Here is a 21533-nt window from a genome sequence, read left to right as displayed (position 1 = left end):
CCAGAGAAGTTGATGATAAAGAGGAAATTTGTCGAAGGAATAAACAGAAGGCACTCAACTGGGGTTCACTAAGTTGAATTGAACATGAGGCATGGCAGTGATGATAATCATGTAGAACCCAGGCTTCTGCAGGCCATACTACAGGGTCAGTGAGAACACTGATGGGCTGTCAGGAAAAGCTTAATAGAGGATAAAACACTTGAGATGTCTAGAAAAAGAAGTGTTTACTCACATCTATAGGAAGCTCCTGAGACTTGAAAGCCAGCCCTCTGGGTCCATGTTCCACCATTGACCTCTAAGCCTCTGATTTAATCTTCACAGTGATTCTGGTTTGATCTGTGTCCTTTACGTTACATTCCAATAATGGACATTAGGAACATTATGAACATTACAATGTACATGATCATACCAGCTTACGTGCATGAGCTGAATTATGTAAATGTCAGTAATTATTACCTAGGAATCTCTGAGATAGTATTATTTTTAAAATTAGTTTTATTGAGATATAATGTACATACAATTCACCCTTTAAGTATACAATTTGATGAGTTTTGACAGATGTGTATTGTTACAGAACTACCACCACAATGAAGACATAGAATATTTCCATCATCCTCAAAACGATCTCTCCTTCCCCTTTGCAGTCATTAATCACCTCCTCTCCCCAGCTAATCTGCTTTCTGTCACTATAGGTTCCCTTTTCTGCAAAGTCATATAAATGAAATCATTCAGTATTTAGTCTCTTGTGTCTATATTCTTTTATTTAGCATAATGCTTTTGAAATGCAGCCCTATTCTTGCTGAACATATCTGTGGTTCATTCTTATTTATTGCTGAGTAATATTCTGTTGTCTGGACAGATCACAATTTGTTCCATTCACCAGTGGTTGGACATTTAGGTTATTTCCAGTTTTTGACTATTATGAAATTAGCAGCTGAGAACATTGATGTGAAGTCTTCATGTGGACATACGCCTTCATTTCTCTTGGAGTAGAATTGCTGAATCCTATGGTAAGTCTGTATTTAATTTCACAAGGAATGGCCATCTCTTTTACAAAATGACTATACCATTTTACATTCTCACCAGCAACATATGAGCGTTCCAGTTGCTCCACATCCTCACATACTTGGTATTATGTGTTTTCTTTTTTTAAATTTTGGTGATTCTAATGAGTATGTAGTGGTCACTTACAGTGGTTTCATGTACTTTTCCCTGTTGACCAATAATGTTGATTATCCTTCCTTGTGCTTATTTGCTGTTGTTACATCTTATATGGTAAAGTGTTCCAATTTTTGCCTTTTTTTTTTAATTGAGTCATCTGTTTTCTTCTTACTGAGATGTAGAAATTATTAAATATTCTGGATACCAGTTCTGTCTCAGATATGTTTTACTTTTTTTTTCTGTATCATGGCTTGCCTTCATTTTCTTAATAGTCTTTCAAGGAGCAAAAGTTTTAATTTTGATAAAGTCTAACTTATCGCAGTTTTCTTAATGGTTAGTGCTTATTTTTTGTCATAGGAAATAATTTGCCTAACCCAAGTTCATACATAATTTAGTTTTACAGTTTTAGCTTCACTTTGAGATCTACAGTCCATCTCAAATTAAAATCACACTAAATTAAAATATAGTGTGAAATAAGGATCAGGATTTATTTCTTTCCATACATATATCCAATTGTTCCAGTGCTGTTAGTTGTAAAGGGTTTACATTTTCCACTGGATTGCTTCTGTGCTTTTGTCTAAAACTAAATGACTACATCTGAGAGTGGGCTGATTTCTAGGCTTTCTATTTTGTTCTGTTGATCTATATGTCTGACTTTATGATAGTATCACTTCTTGATTACAATAGCTTTATAATCAGTTTGGAAATGACTTATTTCATAAATCAAATAAGGAGAGGCTTTGTGTAAACCTTTCAAATTTGTTCTTTTTCAAAATCACTTTGGTTATTGTAAGCCCCTTTCATTTACACATACATTTTAAAATCAACTTGTCCATTTTTATTTCTTTAAAAGAGTCTGCTGGGATTTGGCTTAGGGTGGCTTTTGCATCCAGATCAATTTGGGGAGGACTAATGTTTTAATAATAATTGAACATAGTATATCTTTCCATGTACTAAAATCTTTTATCTCCGTAATATTTTGTAGTTTTCAGTGCACAGGTATTACATGTAAAATTTATCACTGAGTATTTAGTATTTTTATACTACTTTAAATAGTGTTTCCAAAAACTCCATATTTCTAGTTAGTGTACAGAAATACAGTTGAGTTTTACTTACTAACTTGGTATGTAGTCTTATTAAACTCATTTATAGTTTTAATAAGTACATTTTCCGTGTGGGAGGGGTGGTAAATTACTGAGGATTTTCAAAATAGAAAATTATGCAGTCTGTAAATAAAAATGGTTTTACTTCTTTCTTTTCTATCTGTATGCTGGCTAGTCCCTCCTAATCAGTGTCAAATAGAAGTAATGTAAGTAGATGTCCTTGCCTTTTTCCTGATCTTAGGAGTAACATTCATTTTTTTCACCATTGGTTGATATTAGTTGTAGGTTTTTCCTAGATACCATTTATCATGTTGAGGAAATTCCTCTCTATTCCTAGAGTGCTGAGAAGTCTTTTCCTTCCTCCCTTTTTCTTTCCCTTCTCCATGAGTGGGTAGTGACACATGTGGCACATCAAATGCTTTTTCTACTTCTATCGAGATGATTATATGGGCTTTCTTTTTGTTCTGTCAATATGGGAAATTGCTTTGATTGATATTTGAATGTTTAATCAACCTTGTTTCCCCAGGGTAAACCCCATTTGGTCATGTTGTATTATCCTTTTTATATATTGCTGAATTTGTGTGGCTGATACTTCGTTGAGGACTTTTAAGTCTGATTCATGAGAGCCATTGGTCTGTAGTTTTCTTATGATTCTTTTGCTTTTAGTGTCATAGTAATGCTGGCCTCAGAAATAAATTGGGAAGTGTTTCTTCTTTATCTTTTTTCCTGAAAGAAATGTTTTAGAATTGGTTATTTCTCCTTTAAATGATTAAATGTTTGGCAGAATTTGCCAATAAAACCATTGGGGCCTGAAGTTTTGTGAGAAAGATTTTCACTACAATTTCAAGGTCTTCAATAGCTACAGGGTTCTTCATGTTATCTACTTCTTGAATGACCTTCGATTTGTCCATTTCTTCTACGTTGTCAAATTTATTGGCATCAAGTTGGTTATATTTCCTTATTAAATTCTTAATAGATCCTGTTGGATCTGTAGTGATGTGCCTTATCTCATTCCTGATATTGATAACATGTGTCCTCTTTTTTCTAGATGAGTTCTGGAGGTTTATCCTATGTTACCGATCTTTATTAAGGTCTTTGGTTTTATTGATTCTTGTCTACTGTTTATCCATTTTCTGTCTCATTGGTTTTTTTTTTTTTTTCTTTGGAGATGGCGTTTCACTCTTGTCACCCAGGCTAGAGTACAATGGTGTGATCTTGGGTCACTGCAACCTCCGCCTCCCGGGTTCAAGTGATTCTTCTGCCTCGGCCTCCCGAGTAGCTGGGATTACAGGCATGTACCACCATGCCCAACTAATTTCGTATTTTTAGTAGAGACAGGGTTCCACCATGTTGGTCAGGCTGGTCTCGAACTCCTGACCTCAACTGATCCACCTGCCTCGGCCTCCCAAAGTGCTGGGATTACAGTTGTGAGCTACCACACCTGGCCTGTCTCATTGATTTCTGCTCATAAGTTTATTATTTCTTTCCTTCTCCTTACTTTGGGATGAATTTGATTTTCTTTTAATTTTTTCTTAAAGGCAAAGCTCAGATCATTGATATTAGGCCTTTTAAACATTTTTAAGTACATTATTTACTATAAAATTTCCTCTAAGCACTGCTTTTGCTGCATACCACTAATTTCAATATACTGTTGTTCTACTTTCTTTCACTTGAAAATATTTTGTAATTTCCCTGGTAATTATTCTTTGATTCATGAGTTTTTAAGAAGTGGGTTGTTTTATTGTTCAGTTTCCAAATACTAGAATATTCTAGATATTATCCTGTTACTGATTTCTAGTTTAATCCCATTGTCAGAGAATATGCCTTGTATGATTCCAGTTTTTTAATTGGTTGATATCTTTTTAATTGCATAGAATGTGATCTACATTAATATTACATTTAAAAAGAATGTGTGTCCTGCCTTTGTTGGATAGATGTTCCATAAATGTCCGGCAAAGCTGGTTGATCATGTTGTTGAAGTCTTCTGTTTACAGACTTTCTGTTAGTTTGTTCTATCAGTTATGTAAAGTATTATGATCATCTTCTTTAATTTTGGATTTGTCTGTTATATGTGCCATCATTTGCATGCACGTACAGGTGTAGCACTAAGATAAATTCACATGAGTGGGTGGCTTGCTCAAAGGGGAGATTTGTACTTTTCAGAGAAATTGTCAAATTGTTCTCTGTACAGGTTGGACCATTTTGCACTGCCACCAATCAGAATGGTATGAGAGACTGTTTTCTCATAGCCTTGTGATATTTTTGGTTAGATAAAAAGGGCCTTACTATAGTTTTGGCTTTCATTTATTTTATGAACATTTGAGCCTTTTTCATATGTTTAAAATTTATGTTATTTTTAACTGTCTCTCACATATATCTTTGTCCATTTTCTCTTTGTTGGTCTTTTTCTTCTAGATTTTCATGAGCCCTTTATATAGTAAGGAGATTAACCCTTCGTGACAATGTTTTTTCTAGTTTGTATTTGATCTTTCCCCTGAATATGCTTTAACTTCTGTCTTGTCAAGTATATCAATCTTTTATGGCTTTGAGATGGTCAGAAAAGGTCTTGGCTACTACAAGGTGTTGAAGGAGCTTGCCAGCATGGACAAAATTTATGTGGAGTTTACCTTTAATGTACATTTATACTTGGCTCTGAATGATTGGCAAATTTCCTTAAACCTTTTTGTCGTAATCTTCCATCATTCAGTGAAGACTCAACTGTGAGAAATTCTAGAGACACAGTACTGGTAACAGCGGGAACTCAATACCTAGCAAAGAAATTGCTGTCACTGTTCTCACGGACTCCACTGTTTAGGGACATGAGAGATGATCATGAGGCCTTAGATGAGGCAGCCTGGTACAGTTTACAGCTGGGAGCAATTCCAGGTCCTGCCACTAGCAGAGTGACCCTGGGAAAGTCATTTAGCCTCTCTCCAACTGTTTCTGTCAGACGCCCCCTCTGACACTGCTGAGAATTCTGTGGCATGGTAGGTGTGGCTGCACCTTGAGAGAAGTCAATGGCAGTACAGCCTACGCATGTTATGGTTTCTCATTGTCAGCCATGTCTCCATGTCTGCCGTGGCTTCCTGACTCTCCGGAAGGAATCTTCTCAGAAACTTTCTTTTATTAAACTTAGAGACTGTCTTAGCTTGGGGTGCCAAAGACAAATGTCGTCAACTAGGTGGCTTAAACAACAGGAATTTCTTCTTCACAGTTCTGGAGACTGAAGTCCATGATGAATGTGCCAGCAGAGTCAGCATCTGGTGAGGGATCCTTCCTTGGGTTATAGATGGCTGCCTTCTCACTGTGTCCTCATGTGGCCTTTCCTTGGTGCACATAGGTGGTGGGGAGAAAGATCTTCTGTTTTCTTATAAAGGTACAAGTCTCTTATAAGGGTACTAGTCCCCCCGCCCCCATGACCTAATCTAACCCTAATTATCTTTCAAAGGCCCCATCTCCAAATATTGTCACATTGGGGTTAGGGCTTCAACATATGAATTTTGTAGGAACACAGACATCTCGTCCATAATAGGGACTGATGTCTTTTTAAACCTAGTTTTATAGGCAGAGTCTCACTCTGTTGCCCAGGCAGGAGTGCAGTGGCACTATTATAGCTCACTGCAGTCTCAACCTCCTGGCCTCAAGTGATCCATCTGCTTCAGCCTCCTGAGTAGCCGGGGCTACAAGCATGTGCCACCATGCCTGGCTAATATTTATATTTTTTGTGGAGATCAGGTCTCACTATGTTGCCCAGGCTGGTCTTGAACTCCTGGCTTCAAGTGATCTTCCCACCTCGGCTTCCCAAAGCACTGGGATTCCAGGCATGAGCCACCACGCCCAGCCAGGTACTGATGTCTTGAGCAGGCTGCTGACTGCATCTCTGTGACATTCTGTTCATGCCAACAGTCAACGTGGGAGCCGTGTGGAGAGAGGAGCACATGCACCACAGGAGAGCCATCTGGGCCTGGGCAGGGAAATCACAGAGCTTTTAGGACATTGAAAGCTGGTTTTGGGAGAGGGGCTTTGGCAGGTCTGTGCCAACCTGGATCCTTCTTGGGTTCCTCCACAGGGTTCATCTGTTTCTGAGGCAGATCCACTCAGCAGTGGTGACCTGCAGCCTGCAGCTTTGGGTGACACTCAGAGATGGCCTCAGACTCTGTTCTAGAGAGAAAGGTAGTTGCTGTCTCAGAGCCAGTCCTAGGAGCAAAGGGTGGCTGGTAGAAATAATCCATGCTCAGAAAAAGCCTGCCTTTTGCATCTCGGCTTCTCTCCATTAAAAAACTTGGCTTCCCAATACTAATATAGCATTCACTCTGTGCCGGGCCCTGTTTGACCCCATGACACATCCGTATGAAGTTTTATGGCAGGGTTCAGGCAAAGAAGCAGACCCCTCTAAGTGATGCAGAAGAGGGGTTTGTGGCAGGGATGAGACTTTCCACGTGGTGGTTGCTGGTGCCGACGTCCTGGTAAGGCGGTTGCCTCTGAGTGTGGTGTTGGCCTGAAGTCAGCAGCCGTGCAGTCAGGAAAGAAGGCTGAGCCAGGAGGAGGGGCCAAGGACAAACTGGCGCCCATGAAGATGGCCTGGACCTGTATGTGACCCTCACTGTCTCAGCCTCCATGACATTGGGCATCCTGCAGAAGCGGGCGCCTTTGCCACAGAGCTATATGCACTCCTGGCTCATGACTCAGCGAAGCTGGAGCGGGGGGATGCGGCAGGAGGGGAGAATCCACTGGCCCGGTGCTGCCCTGCTCTCCCCTGGGCGAGTCCACTGGACTTGGACCACTCTGTGGTCCCCTGGAGCCACGGAACGTGTCTGGCTGAACCGTGGCAGCACCCAGCCGCTTCACCACCTTTCACGGCCCATGCGGGTGTCTCTGGGAGTCAGCTTCAACCGGGAACCATGGAGGAAGGAAATTCCGGGCAGCGTGGCTGCAGCTGAGCTCTGCGCGCGCAGTGTGTGCGGCCACCAGGAGCTTTGCGCGCGCAGTGTGTGCGGCCACCAGGAGCTCTGCGCGCGCAGTGTGTGCGGCCACCATCAGGTGGTCTGTTGTTTTTTCCACTTTCTAGGTAGGACAGTGGAGGGAGGGAGGGGTTGAGGGACCTGCCCAGAGTCACACAGCTGGTAAGTGGGGCTCCCGCTTCAGTGCCTTTGAAGCTGCCACCCAGTGGTTCTTCTTTTTCGCCCCAGGAAAGCCCACCCCAGTCCTCCAGGAGCTGGACCTCGCGGCCCATCCGGTCCATGGAGAGCTCCCCAGAGATGAAGCCTCCCTGGGGCAGGAAGCTTCCCGCACAGCCCCTTGATAGGCCGCGGTGGAGCTCAGTCCTGGTCTTGTGGAAGTTGAAGTTTCTTTGTTTGACCATGCATACTTACTTCTCGGTGACAAGCTTCCTGCGTCTCTCTTACAAGAATGCTGACCAGGCTTAGCTGGGGCTCACCGTGAGTACCCGATGTGGCCGGCAGGTAGAGGACGTTTGTGTGTGGATCGTGTGTTTCGGTCCGTTAACAACAACTCCTACCTTTTATTGCCAGCGGCTGCCAGGGGCTGTAGGCATCCCACTACCGCTTACAGAGGAGCAACTGAGATCCAAGTGTTCGTTTCCAGTAAGCCGTGGAGTTTAGAGTTGAGCAAAGGCCTGCCTGGCACACTCCTGCTGCTGGGTCGGCCGAGCCCTGGTTCTGAAGCTCCCTTTAGAGATGGAGGAACGGTCACCAAAGCCGTGGGTGGCGTTTCTGGAGCTGCATCTCAGGGTGGGGCAGCACAGCCCAGCCCCTGTGCCCCAGGGGCCTAGATGGGGTAAGCACAGATTTTCTCTACCTCTGGAAACTTAGGGAGGAGGGCTTTGCAAACAGAGACGGAATGGAGCCAGAGGTGATTCAGGCGTGGGGTAAGCAAAGTGAGCACTGGGTCTCCAGATCTGAGGCCTCAAAGTTCTTGACTTTCCTAACTGCCTCAGTATCCCGGCCTGTGCTTCCTGAGTCCCGTTAGCACCTGGGGCTGTTGACATGCGATTCTTTGGTCGGGTGTCTTAGTTCTAGCTGTTATAACTAAACACCACAGACTGGGTGACTCATACACCACAGACACTTCCATCTCACAGTTCTGGAGGCTGGGAGTCCAAGACAAGATGCCGGCAGATTCAGTGCCTAGTGGGGGCTCTTTTCCTGGTTCATAAGACGGTGGCTTCTCCCTGTGTCCTCACATGTGGAAGGGGCAAGCTGGCTCTCTGGGGCCCCTTTTGTAAGGGCACTCATCCCATTCATGAGGGCTCTGTCCTTGCGACCTAATCACCTCCCAGAGGCCCCCCCCCCGCTTCTCATACCATCACCCTGGCGATGAGGTTTCCATGTGTGAATTTTGGCGGGGACACATACTCAGATGGTAGCATCATGTTCAGTTTATTTTCTGTGGGTGCTATCTCCTGGACTTAGGCTGAGTCCCTGCATGAAGAGAGCTTCCATCTGGGGCTCCTGACCCCCTCCCACTGTGTCCCCTGCTGTGTAACCTCCGCATAGGAGGGACTGAAGAGTTGTCAAGAGGCCTGGTTTGGGATGGGCCTTACTGGTCATTTGAGGAGGTGAAACTTCAGTGAGGTGATTACTTTAAATCACCTTTTAAATGTGAAAGAATTTTAGGTTAATAGAAGAGTTTTACAGATAGTACAGAGTTCCCATATCCCCTGCATCCAGCCTGCCCTGCTGTTAACATGGCACACGGCCGCGGCAAATTCGTCTCTACCGCGGGATGACGGTGCTCTTCACAGAACTCTAGACTCCCTTCTCATGTCCCCAGTTTTCCCATTGATGACCTTTTTCTGTTCGAGGATCCAGTCGGGATGCCATTTTGCATTTAGTTATCAAATCTCCTTCAGTCTCCAGTGTGTGACAGTCTCGGTCGTTCCTCGTGTTTCATGACCTTGACACGTGAGGCGTAGTGGTCGGGTATTTTGTAGCCCGTCCCTCAGTTTGGGTTTGTTTGATGTTGTTTTGCAGTTAAAATGAGGTTATGGATTTGGGGATGGAACACCATGGAGGTAAAGTGCCCTTCTTGTCACATCGTATCGGGGGCCACAGGGTACTAACACAACTTATTAACGGTGATATGAACCTTGACTGGGCTGAGGCGGTGTCTGCTTGGGTTCTCCATTAGTAAGCTACTGTTTTTCCCTTTCTATCCTCTCTGTTAGATTTGAGTCTCTAAGTCCAGCCCAAACTCAAGGGCAGGGGATGGGGTGGGGAGTAGCGAAGAGTTTGTGAACATAGGTTGCCAAAACCACCACTGCCACTGACCCATGTTTTCGGGGAGATGCTTTGACCCTATACAGATAACCTGTTTCCAGTGAAGTGGTTTTGCAAACGGCTTTGTTAAGTGTTGAACACGAAGCAGGCTGTCTCTGTCTTCCCAGCTTCTGACACGAGGTTTGTGAATTTGATTAATAAAATGCGTAGGGAAAAGCCGATTTCTTTGCCTATGTATGCTGCTGCATCAGAGTTCTGCTGGCAGGTGCATTTTAATATTGGGAAATCTGAAGGCTGTGTCTCATGGGGGTGACACATGGGAGCTTGAAGCAGAAGAGCTGGATGGGCCCCAATGTCAGGAGATAGTGGTGCTTACTTATTGCATATGGGACTCACTTGTTTGCTTGCAAAAGTAAGGTAACAATTTAGAGGAAGTGTTCAGATAACGTCAGTAGCAGACTGTATTTTTAGATGCTATTTTCTCTACCCATGTTTATATGAACTCTCAATTGCCCTGTGTGAATTTAAGGGGAAAAGATATGGTTTTAAGTAGCTCCAGCCATAACTGACCCTGTGGCAAATTCAGTTGTCTCTGTTGAAGGATTATTAGGCCAGTGGTGTGTTTATGTGTTCCAAAATTCTCAGTCAACTGCTTGGTGAATTATCTGTGGAAAATTCTATTTAGAAGACGCTGTTCTTAGCATTCTGACCAACTCTGTTATTGATCTATGACTGCTACTCATTTTAGCAGAATAGTGGGAAGGTGAATTTCCTACAGGAAAATAAATACATAATGGTTTTCTAAGTAAATATAAATTGGGATTATCTGTTTTTGAGCATTTTTTCCAATTCCTGGTGACACATAACTGAGATGTGAAAGCATGCAGTATACATACCCCCACCTGGTGGCAGCATACCTGACTGACTACTTGTACTTGGAACAAAGCTTATCTCTAAGGCAAGTGGGTTGGAAATGATCTGCTCCAGCAGGAGGTGAACTGTTGAAATCTGGAACTTTCTCTTGCAGGACGATTTCCTGTTCAGTGTCTCCATTTTAAGTGGGATTCTTTGCAGCATCCTGGCCGTGTTGAAGTTCATGCTGGGGAAGGTTCTGACCAGTAGAGCACTCATCACAGATGGTGAGTAAGGCTAGGATGCCTAATCCCTGGGGGCTGGGCTCACAAGGAAGATGCTGTTTGGGTCTCTTTTAGTTGCTTCCCTTGCTGGAGAACTCAGTCATTTGGAATCCATTTCTCACTCTCCTACCCGCCTCAAGCTGTTTCTCAGAGCTCCCATATCAGGGCAGATATCTTGTGCCCTGGGAATTTAATAAACTCTTCATAAATCACCTCCACTCTGACCTCCTAGCAGGGAGGCTCGGGGCTCCCCAGCCTCTTAATCATGAAGCACAAAGGGTTTCCTGGAGTCTTGGGTTTTATGTGCATTGCTCCCCATAAAAAGTAAATGCCTTTTCTGGATTCTATAAATGTTGCCTTTGTGAATTCTCCATGCTTGTTTTTCCTTCCAGCTAGTGGGACGCTCACCTGGGAGTTCAGGTAGCAGTTACCAGGTGCCTGCCTGCTCTGGGGAAATGACCTGTGTGTTCTCTGCTTAGAATCTCAACCAGCTAGAAAAGTCTGTGTGTGTCCCTGTGGGACAGGAGGAACTTCTTTTGTGACCTTTGGGATGACAGAGAGAGGGGTGTGTGAGTGCAGGAAAAGCACGTTTCAGGCCCCAGACTCGCTGATATCACTGATGTATAGACAAGAAACTTGATAAGCAGTGCCTCCTGGACATGTTGCTTTTATTTATTCTTGGGCATGTGCGGAGCCCAGGGGTCAGGGGTAAAGTGGTAGGGGGTCAAAGGGCAAAAGTCTTGTGGGTTGGTGGGTGCACCTGCACAGAATAGAGCAGAAATATGTGGATTCTTTCTTAAAAAGTTTATATATGTGTGTCTGTATATGTATATATGTACACACAAACATGAAAATGTTTTACATGTTATACACACATGTGTGTATGTTGTGTGTGTGTGTCTGTGTGTGTGTGTATATATATATTTTAAGATGGGGACTCACCATATTGTTTCCCAGGCTGGTCTCAAACTCCTGAGCTCAGGCAGTCCTCCCACCTCAGCCTCCCAAAGTGCTGGGATTACAGGTGTGAGCCACCGTGCCCGGCTAGATTATTTTTGTAAGAAACACTTCCTTGTCCCAAACTCTCAAGGCTCTTTTGTGTGTGAAGTGTGGAGTGCAGACATGCATGGTGACAGTGACAGCTGTGGGGCCCTTCTCACCCGCAGGAAGGGAGCATGGTGACATGGCGTGGGCTCCTTGTCTTAGCCGACGTTGAGGACCTGCTGGGTGCAGAGCTGGACTTTGCACAGTGGGCAGGGGTACAGGAAGCCAAAGTGATGTTTCCTCCCTGGGACGGAGCTCTGGCCCAGGAATCCATCCGCAGAGGTGGCAGGACTGTTGGCAGGTGGCGGGACTGTTTGCAGGTGTGTTGGCAGGTCTGGGGGATGAGGGTGGGGGTGTGGGCTGGTTGTCCTTGTTGGGGAGCCAGGAGTCCCTGTGCCCACCGCCTGCCCCCACTCCGCCTCCTGAGTCTGCAACATGGTCTCTTGGGAAGGCAAGAGGAGGCCCCCAGCTTTTCACCCATGGCTACCCTCGGAAGAGCATCACCCGTGTGCATGGATGTGCATGGGGTTCCTTTAAACAGGCCTGAAGATGTTGGGGGTTACAGGACCTGACATCCTGACTGCAAAATCTCAGACCCCCGACGCTCATCAGTTGACCACTACCAGGCTGGCAGCACTGAAATTTCTTGGGCTGTTTGTTGAAAACACAGATTCCTGGGCCCACCCCAAAGATTGATTCCAGGGGATTGAGTTGGGGCCCGGGAACTGGTGTTTTATGCCAGCACCCCTGTCTGTGTGGCACACACCAAGGTTTGGTGCTGCCCCTGTGCCCGCCCCAGGGGCCAAGTACAGCATCTCTCCAGGGAAGGTGGCCCCTGCTGTGTCCAGCACTCCTGCATGCCATGTGACCAGCAGCTCGAGTCCTTCCTCAAGTCGCCCTGCCCAGCAGGCCTGCTGTTGGTTTCTGCCCTTGTGAGACGCTGCCTTGCTCCTTGGGCTGAGGAAGCCTTTAGTCCATATGAAACCAAAGCTATTCAGACGGTAAAAGTGGTTTAAAATGGCGAGCGGACTGACTACCTTGACTGCCTGGGTTGAGACTGCCTTTTTCCTGAGCAGCTTTGAGCAGCGCTAAGGCCCCTCATGCGCGGCAGGCAGGCAGGACCCCTTCCCCAAGCTCCAGAGGAAGCCCTAGGTTGCCGCTTCCTGCCAGGCTGGGGGAAGGCGGGATCCTGCTGCCATCAGGTCCCGGGTTTGACGCTGCTGGAGCATGAAGTTGCGGTAACACCGGATCAGCGGGGTTTCACACTCTGCTAGGTGCTGCGCTGGCTGGGGACGCCAGCTCCGGAGCGAGCCTCCCTTTCCAGTTTCCGCCTTATTGCTGTGAGGCATCCTGCCCTGATCCCCAAAACGTGGCTGCAACTCAGCCAAGCAACCCCACTGGTATAAATAGACAGGTCTTTCTAGCACAGCCGGATCTAAAGAACTTGCAGTTCAGCCTCCTGAGAATGACACAGCATACTGAGGCCACAGCCTGGCTTCTGGGGTGTCTGTCACCCACTGAGACATCGTAGAATTATAGGCAGCTTGCATCAAGTTGACCCTAATACATTGTCCTGCAAGACCCGGGTTCATCTGCATGGCCTTCCCTGTCGGGAGCAGAGCTGGGGTTTGGGGTAGGGAGTTCAGCCACTGGGATTTTTGTAGTCTGCTGCCTTGTGGTCTGCAAAATCAAATGCCTTCCTTGGCCATGGAGCCCTTCTTTCCTTAGGGATGAGTGTAGCCGGGACACCGGGTGGGTTCTGTGTGAGAGCCGAGGGATGAGTGGGCCCTAGCCAGGGGTTTGGGTTGGGACCTCCAGCTGCCTTAGAGGTCCCTTTACAAGGCTCTGAGGGCCACTCCGGCCCAGCCCTGTAGGGATGCAGAGTGGAGGCCTGGCTGGCCTCGGCTTCCCTCTGCCGCGTATGCTGCCCACGTTCCCTTCCATGTCTCCTTACCTAGAACAGGAGGGAAGGGCAGGAAGCCCGAGGGTAGGCAGTGTGGGTCTGAACAGCTTTCTGGGCTCCCGGTGGTGAGTCCACAGCGGGCAGCTCCTCGGCCGGTTCCCAGGCAGGCTGTGAAGCCCCTCTGGCTGGCACATCTGTGGGACCTTGATCCACCTCACTGAGGTTGGGGTGCAGGCAGCCTCACTCGCCGGACACCTGGCTGTGGAGCCAGCAGTCAGAGCCCCAGCAGGAGTCCCTGACCCCGCCCTGCCCATGACCCATGACCCATGGGGCTTGGCCCCCTCCTTGCAACACTGGCTCTGTGACTTGGTGGGTGCTGTTTCCTAACATTGTAGATATTCCAGATACACGATCTCGGTCTAGGCTTCACTGTTCTAGCTTCCACCGTGTTATATGGTGTTCAGAGGAGAACAACAGTGAGGCTACTTTTCTCATGAACAACTTCTGACTTTGATTTCGCGCACACGAATCCTCCACACCCATAAGCAGTATTTCCATCATACTTGTGAACCAGGGAGGAGGTCGTTACAAGGAAAAGAGGAGGGTTTGGGTGAAAACTGTCTCACAATCAGGCGAAGAATGGAGAAGAGCCGTCCTCCAGGCGGAAGGAGTCCGAGTGAGGAAGGGGCATGGGGGGGTCCCTTCCTCAGAAATGGGGGACAGAGCATGGCGGGGCTTGAGGTCTACGGTGGGATGTGGGATATTTTATCAAATGTTGAAACAGGTAGGGCGACATGAGTGCTATTTTCTGCGGAGCCCTCTGGTCATCGGTGGTGGGGAGCAGAGTGGAGGGAGCTGGGAGCTGAGCAGGGGGAGGCCCGGGGAGAGGAAGGGATGGCAGCTCAGATGGGGTGAGGGAGAGGGTTTGGGAAGTGGTGGGGTAGGTATAGAATGAGCAGCGCGGGGATGAATCGGCTGAGTGGGTTTGATGAGAGCAGAGGCAGTGCCCCCTCCCCCGAGCCTGTTCCCAGGAGGCCCTGTGCTCTGTGGCCCTGCCGTCCCCTGTTAGGTGGGTGTGTTGCTGGCAAAACACGCAGGAGGAATTATACCCTCCTGCTAATTGTACTGTCTGGGATCTGGGCTTCTTCCATTCATTGATTAGCAGAACTAGGGAGCGATCTGTATTTATCTTCTCTCTGTTCTTTCCTCACTTTTGAAGGTGGGTGGGCAGGATGGGGTCAGGGAGCCATGGCTGTCGTGAACCTTGGGGGTTCCCTGTGGCTGCCAGCTAGGCTGCGGCATAGCCAAGCATCCCCTCTGTGGGAGAGGGCGGCCTCCCCTGTCACCTGGCGGCGGCTGGGTCCCAAGCTGGAGCCAGGCTGAAGTGGGCCAGGCTGATGCTGCTGGCTCCCTTTGTCGCTGGGGTGTCCTTATAGCTGGGAGGCAGCTCTTTGGGGAAAGGGACAGCAGGGTGTGGTCGATGGAGACCCTGTGCGGTGCAGTGAATCTGGTCTCATCTGGTTTGTGGCTTTGGATGTTGTCATTCATGGGTTTGTTGCTATTGGGACTGGGCTGAAGCTTGCTGTGTATTAGGGTAATGTGATTTCGTACAACAAACACATACTACAAATCAGACAGGAAGAGCATGAGAGGGCACCAGGGGAGCGCTCTGGATGAGGGGCACAGCTTCAGTCCTGTGGGAACAGCTGGGGCGAATCTGGAAGCCCCTCTGAAACAGGGGCCTGCTCTCTTCTCCTGCTCACAACCAGTTCTCAAATACCCCATCTATGACAATCTTTCAAGCACGCAAGAAACTTTTAAATTAGAATATTCTGTGTACAATGAATGTGTTTAACTACACAGATCCTGATCCAGTTGGCAAAGCCAGACTGGTGGAGCTCTAATCAGGGTGGCCTTAGCCATCATTTTGTGCCATTGTATGCTCCTAAACTGATAACAGCATTTCTTCATTAGAGCGGATCTGTGGTTGCAACTGTGGGGACAGGGCCAAGTTTGTGGGGCTGGCACTGCAGAGGGGAGTGACGGCAGGGCCTGCCTGCTGCGCTGGTGGGGGCTGGGGGCTCAGAGCTCTTCATGTGGAATGACGGACTGGGAAGGTCCTGACATTTGGAGCAAAGGTGGTGGGTGGCCACGGACTCGGTCCCTATTCTCCGTGTGCTTGATCCAGCATCCTCAGGCAGACTCTCAAGAAATGAAGCTGAAATGAGTCAGGCTCTGTCATCACAAAAGTGAGCCGAGCCAGGCAGGGCAGTCTCCTCCTAGAAGATGCAGCGAACAGGTGACCCTGCCACCAGCCTCTCAGCTGTGGGGCATCAGGGAGCACCTGGCGGACCTGTTGTCAGGAAGGGCAAGCTGGGCCGGCCTTGGTGCTGGCTGGCAGAGCGGGTGACTTGGTGGAGCTGAGTGGACATCTAGTGGCTGTCTGGGGAACCTCACGCTTTTGCCTCTTTGAGCAGCACCTGGCTTGGGCTTCCTTCTCCTGGGGTGACTGTCTGCGGAAGCCGGGCAGGGGTGGCGCTCAGGCTGGGCCCTTGCCTGCCTGCCTACTTCCTCCTTCGTGTGGTCACTTGTTCATGCAGTGGTCATTTGCACCCCTGATGAATGCCGGGCCCTGTCCTGGGACTTCGAATACTGCAAGGAGAGACCAAGTTCCTGTCCTTAAGCTTAGGTTTCCAGTGAGAAGAGTGGGGCGGTTAAAATGGCAAAGCTAGCCTGTTAGCTGGAGGCAGAAGGGAGTGGTGGGTGGAGGGGAGGAAGTTTAGGGGCTGGGGGCTGAGGACAGGGCTGGGAGGGAGGCCCTGGGCGACGGTGACAAGCCCAGTGGCCCTGAGGAGCGGGCAGGGTGGCTGTCGCAGGGTCGTGTGGCTGGATGTGAGGGGTCTGGTGCGATTTGATCCCCTGATGGGGGCTTTCCTGCAGGAGATCCTGGCTGCTGCTCACTGACAGAGGGTCCCTCTGGCTGTGGCGGGGTCCAGGGAGGACCACAGGTGGCCGGGGCAGAGCAGGGATCAGCAGGGAGAGTGAGAATGAGTTGGGGGAGTAACATCTGGCGAGGGGCAGGTTGGTGGTGTAAGGGAAGACGGGCTCCTAGAATCTCGGCCTCTGGAGCTGGTGGCCCCATCTACGGAGCATGCGGCAGAGGACGAGGCGGTGCTCAGGGCTCTGTTGTGGCTGTGGTCAGTCTGAGATGCTTCCGTGAGGAGCCTGTGCCTGAGGGCAAAGGTCAGGACAAAAGCTGGGAATTGAGGGGAGCAGGGCTTATGGATTGGCAGAGGGCCAGCTCAGAGGACGGAGCCTGGGACACTTGGGGATGCAGGGGAGGACACAGCAAAGGGGACAGGAAGAGCCCCAGGGGGGTGTGAGGCTGGGGATGTGACCCCCACTGAAAAAGGGGCCTGTCACCACTGCAGGTAGCAGGATGAGGATGACTTTGACTTCGGGAAGGGCTGGGGGAGGAGGGAATCTGGGCAGAGGTGTGAGTGTGGAGGCAGCGGGCAGACTCTTCTGCAGGTTTTGTGAAGGCCAGTAGGAGATGGGGGAGGCGCAGGGTCCAAGAAGAGTTCAATGGGGATGGGAAGGTGGGTTAATTCCAGTAGGAACAATCCGATCCAATCTGGGAAGGAGGAAGGGAGGAGCATCGCAAGAACCAAGCCCTTTGAGGTGGGCAGGGGAGCAGGGCACTGTAGGAACAGTTACAGGTGGGTGGTGGATGTGGTGTGGGGAATATGAGGTATCTTTGACCAAACCTAGGTGTCCTGAGCACGTGGGAGAGAAGGGCATACTGCCAAGAGCGTCGCAGGGCACAGGCCAGTCCCTGGGGTGCCCTTGCAGGCCCGCGGTTCATCCACCCTCCCTGTGAGCAGCCATTGCATCTCCGCCTTGGATCCTGAGTAGACAGATTTGCTCAGGTCACCCCTGCCCGGCAATCTTCCTCTGCCCCGGGGGAAGCCCAGCCTGGCGTGGAATGTTACGGGTCCGCACAAATCTACCGGCAGGGCCTCCTTGGGCAGTGTGGACCTGGAGCTTCTTTTGGGGCCACCAGTGTGTTGGGGCAGGGGAGGAGCTGGTGTCCTTCACGGGGAGACCCTAGAAGCTACCCTAAGCCATTCTCTTCCTGTGTGGCCTTTGACAGCTCTGGTAAAGTAGAAGCAAGCTGGGAGCCCCAGTGGGCTGCTGTGTGAAAAGAGATGGCAGTCGCTATCTAGTAGCTCCAGTTCTGTTTTTATGGCCATTTCTCCAACCATGTAGCCAATATTTTGCAAAAAACTTAGCATAATACACTTTCCATTTCTCTTCTGGAGGGAAAGGAAAAAACCTCAGGTTACTTAGAGGAGACTCGGGAGGGAAAGGATGCAGGTTTGGGTAGATCCCAGTCCTTCTCAATCCTGATAACCCCCATCAATATATTTAACCTCATTCTTAGTTTTCTCATCGGAAAACAGGGATGATGATGATAGTGTGACGTCACACGATTGAGAAGGTTTATAGGTAACTGCACATCCTGAACGCCCAACTCGGAATCTGGCCCAGCAGACAGTCAGATATGAGTCCCCAAGTATTTGAATGTCTACTGTGAGCCCGGAACTGTCCTGGGGACTGTGGACTCAACAGAAAACCACACCCCTGCCTCTAGGAGGTTTGCGTTCTCGCGGGCATGGGCGAGACCAGCTGTAAACCACACACGGCATCAGTGCCCGGAAGAGAAATAAAGCAGGTACAGGATGATGGGGGTGACGGCTCTATTCTGGGAGGTATCTGGTGACATTTGAGTAGAGACTTGATGGGCCCAGGTGGTGGCTATCACTCGTGAGAGCTTTGGGCACCATTCCTTCCAGCACATGCTCCAGTTATGTGGAGACAGGACTGGCATTTGGGTAATTTTCTGGGATTGCTTGGCACTGCCATCTAGCCTCTCTCTGCTTCCTTTGCAGGGTTTAACTCCCTTGTGGGCGGCGTGATGGGCTTCTCCATTCTTCTGAGTGCCGAAGTGTTCAAGCATGACTCGGCGGTCTGGTACCTGGACGGCAGCATAGGCGTTCTGATCGGCCTCACCATATTTGCCTATGGGGTCAAGTAGGTTCTTGTGCTTTCCTCTTTGCTTTCCTGGCAGCTAGGAGTGCCCCTTCTCCACCACCTTCCCCAGCCAGGAAATGACAGAAGGCTTCTGAAGTTCACGTTTTATACCCGTGCCCCTCCTGAGCCTGACCAGTGTCAGGTGACTGGAAAAGCACCCAGCAGGGGTCAGATATCCTTGGGGCTGGCACGGAAGTGAGGCAAGGACAAGAGATACCAGGCCTTTAAGCCACAAAGGCACTCCTTGACTTCTGTCTGATGCCTTTAGGACTCTTTGTGTCCTGACATCTGTGCTCCTTCCTCTCTCTCAGTCTTCACGATGCCCCCGGGAAGCACCTCTGTGTGGTTTCCTCACACGGGGAGCCCCTCCTGCCACGAGTGGGGGATGTGACAGTGTGCTGGCCAGGGGCTGCTTCCCTAGCCTTAGAGAACTTCTTGCAAAAGGGGACTAGTCGGTGCAGAAAGGCCCTGCTGGCATCACTGATGCGGGCTTCAGCACCCAGGCTGGAGCTAGCCTTTCAGAGAACCATTTCTGAAGGGTGCTGTGCTTTTAAATGTTAAAATGCTTCCATCGCTCAAGGAAAGGTCGGATGGCTATCATCAAAAAGAGGGACAACTGCCAGCGTCGGTGAGGACGTGGCGGAAGTGGAGCCCTCCTCCATGGTTGTGGGAATGGACCATGGTGCTGCCAGAACTCGGAGTTACCGTTTGCCCCAGCACTTCCAGTCCTTGGTATACACTGCCGGAGGATGGAAACAAACCTCCACACTGAAAGTTGTCCAGGAAATTCACAGCAGAGTTATTCACAATAGGCAAAATGCAGAAACAACCCACTTGTCCATTAACAGATGAATGGATAAATGTGGTAGATCTATGCAGCAGACTCTCATTCAGCCCCCAAGAAGGAATGAAGCGCTGTTACACTCGCTCCAACATAGATGAACCTCAAATGTTATGAAGGAAGTCACAAAAGGTCACATGTTTGATTGTTTATATAAAATATCAATAGGCAAATCCACAGAGGCCGGAAGGAGGGTATGGCTCGTCAGCGTGGGGAGGAGGGGGAGTGAATGCTACAGGGGGCATGGGGTTTCTGAGATAACACAAATTGATGAATATACTAAAAACCACCCAGTCACATAGGGTGAACTTTATGGTATGTGAATTATCTCAGAAAAAAGAAAATGAAAATATGCTTCCCCAAGCTCTCCAGCCCCATGCCGTGGAGGTGACCTTGTCTGTCTTCATCTTTGCAGACTCCTCATCGACATGGTGCCGAGGGTGAGGCAGACACGTCACTACGAGATGTTTGAGTGAAGGGGGCCAGCGTCCGCATGAGACCATCGAGATGAGAAGTTTCCACATAGGCAAAGGGTGCCAATATTTAACTGAACATCTGGTTTCTTTTTGGAAGTTTTCTTTCACATGGTTTGTCATTACAAGACAAGGTCTGCCCAGCCAGGTGGATCTACCTTGCCCCCATCACCTGCCGCCCCCATCAAACATGTTAGGACAATGCCCATGGGGGGACCTGCTTCCCCGTCTCCAGCTGGGACTGGCGTTTTCAATTCTCTGGAGTGTGATGGTTTTCACGGGTAGGATGAGACCTTTGGCAGAGAGGTCTCCAGTGGTGCTCTCAGCCTGCGCTGCATAGGACTGAGCAGACCCACCTCCTCCAGCTTGGGTGGCCCCGCCACTCCTGGTTCCAAGTATCTCCTCTCCTGGCAGGTCTTAAGGGAAGATTGTACCCCTCACCCTTTACATACCCAGAATCATCAGTATGTCACTTCCTAATTTCTATCAGTGTATCTCATTAGTTTCATACTGTTTTACTAATCGTAAATCTAAACAGATTTGCTCAAAAGGAGACCATTCTATTTTTTAAAGTACTTAGTGATATACGTATAAGCTTTGCATGGACGAATTAAATAAGCACATGACCCTTTCTTGTACACTCAGAACCTGAACATCCATGTGAAAACTGGATCCATTTTTGAGAGATGTGCAAGTTTATTTGTAATAAATAATTAGAATCTATCCGTATATGCATATATCTATATGCTGTGTTAAGTGGCAATGGTACATTACAGTCTGTGGAGATGGTTCGCTCCCTCTGTAAGGAACAAGACGTTCTCATCTGATGTCACGGTAGGTTTAGATTCTGAAGTGTTCCCCAACCTGTACCGTTCTGTACCTCTCACACCACTGCTTGCCCAGGCAGTAGTGGCTGACCAATAAAGACCTTTACCTGTTTTGTATAGCGCGGGAAGGCAATCTTTGGGAGTTGTCACCATGCGGCACCAACACATGGGAGGTTTTCCACTGTGGCTGAAGGATGTGGGAGGGGGCGCTTGTGCCTAGGGGGACTGAGCGTGGAGACCCTGATGGACTGTGGTGCAGGCTGCCCTCTCTGACCACTCAGGTAGGGGCCGCACACTCACCTGGCACCTGGAGCTGAGGGACAGCTGCGCCCAGGCCTTGTTCCAGCTGTGGGGTCCTGTCGGCCCTCCATGCTGGTGAAGGGAAGGGAGTTTGTTCTGTGAGGTCATGGAACCTTGGTCCAGTACCATGCTTTCAGGTGGCTTCTCCAGCAGTACTGAGGAATATGTCAATGGATGTTAATATGTAACATGAACTAAAGCAAGTTTGGGAAGTGTAGGATCCTTTGTTTCTCTTCCGCTGGTTTTCTCGTGTCTACTGTACATCGTGGAAGCACAGGGAGGGGAAGCTACACTGGTCGCGTTGCCTCAACGCAGGTACTTGGCTTTCCCTTGTGTTCTAACATGCTATGTGAACTGCGTGGGGTCTCTGTTTTGGGCAGTAGCCAGGAAGCCTGCCTGCTTCAGAGGCCATG

General features: G+C 48.7%; 1 protein-coding gene across 4 annotated transcripts in view; it reads left to right on the top strand.

Annotated features, from left to right (window-relative positions):
* Positions 1-20941, top strand: part of TMEM163 (transmembrane protein 163) — a 260775-nt gene extending 239834 nt beyond the window's left edge. For all 4 annotated transcript variants that reach the window (XR_012421087.1, XM_045368199.2, XM_074008921.1 and 1 more), the window contains 3 exons: positions 10530-10641; positions 18538-18679; positions 19936-20941. Coding sequence is in view for 3 of the 4 variants with exons in the window: in XM_045368199.2 (XP_045224134.1) it covers positions 10530-10641; positions 18538-18679; positions 19936-19996 (315 nt within the window). In the remaining variant the exon portion in view is untranslated. The remainder of the gene's footprint in view (positions 1-10529; positions 10642-18537; positions 18680-19935) is intronic.
* Positions 20942-21533: the final 592 nt, after the last annotated feature.

Source organism: Macaca fascicularis, chromosome 12, assembly GCF_037993035.2.
Source record: "Macaca fascicularis isolate 582-1 chromosome 12, T2T-MFA8v1.1".
In the NCBI taxonomy this organism is placed as follows: domain Eukaryota; kingdom Metazoa; phylum Chordata; class Mammalia; order Primates; family Cercopithecidae; genus Macaca; species Macaca fascicularis.
The sequence above is the reverse complement of the archived record's forward strand: the minus strand, read 5'-3'. Positions and strand labels throughout refer to the sequence as shown.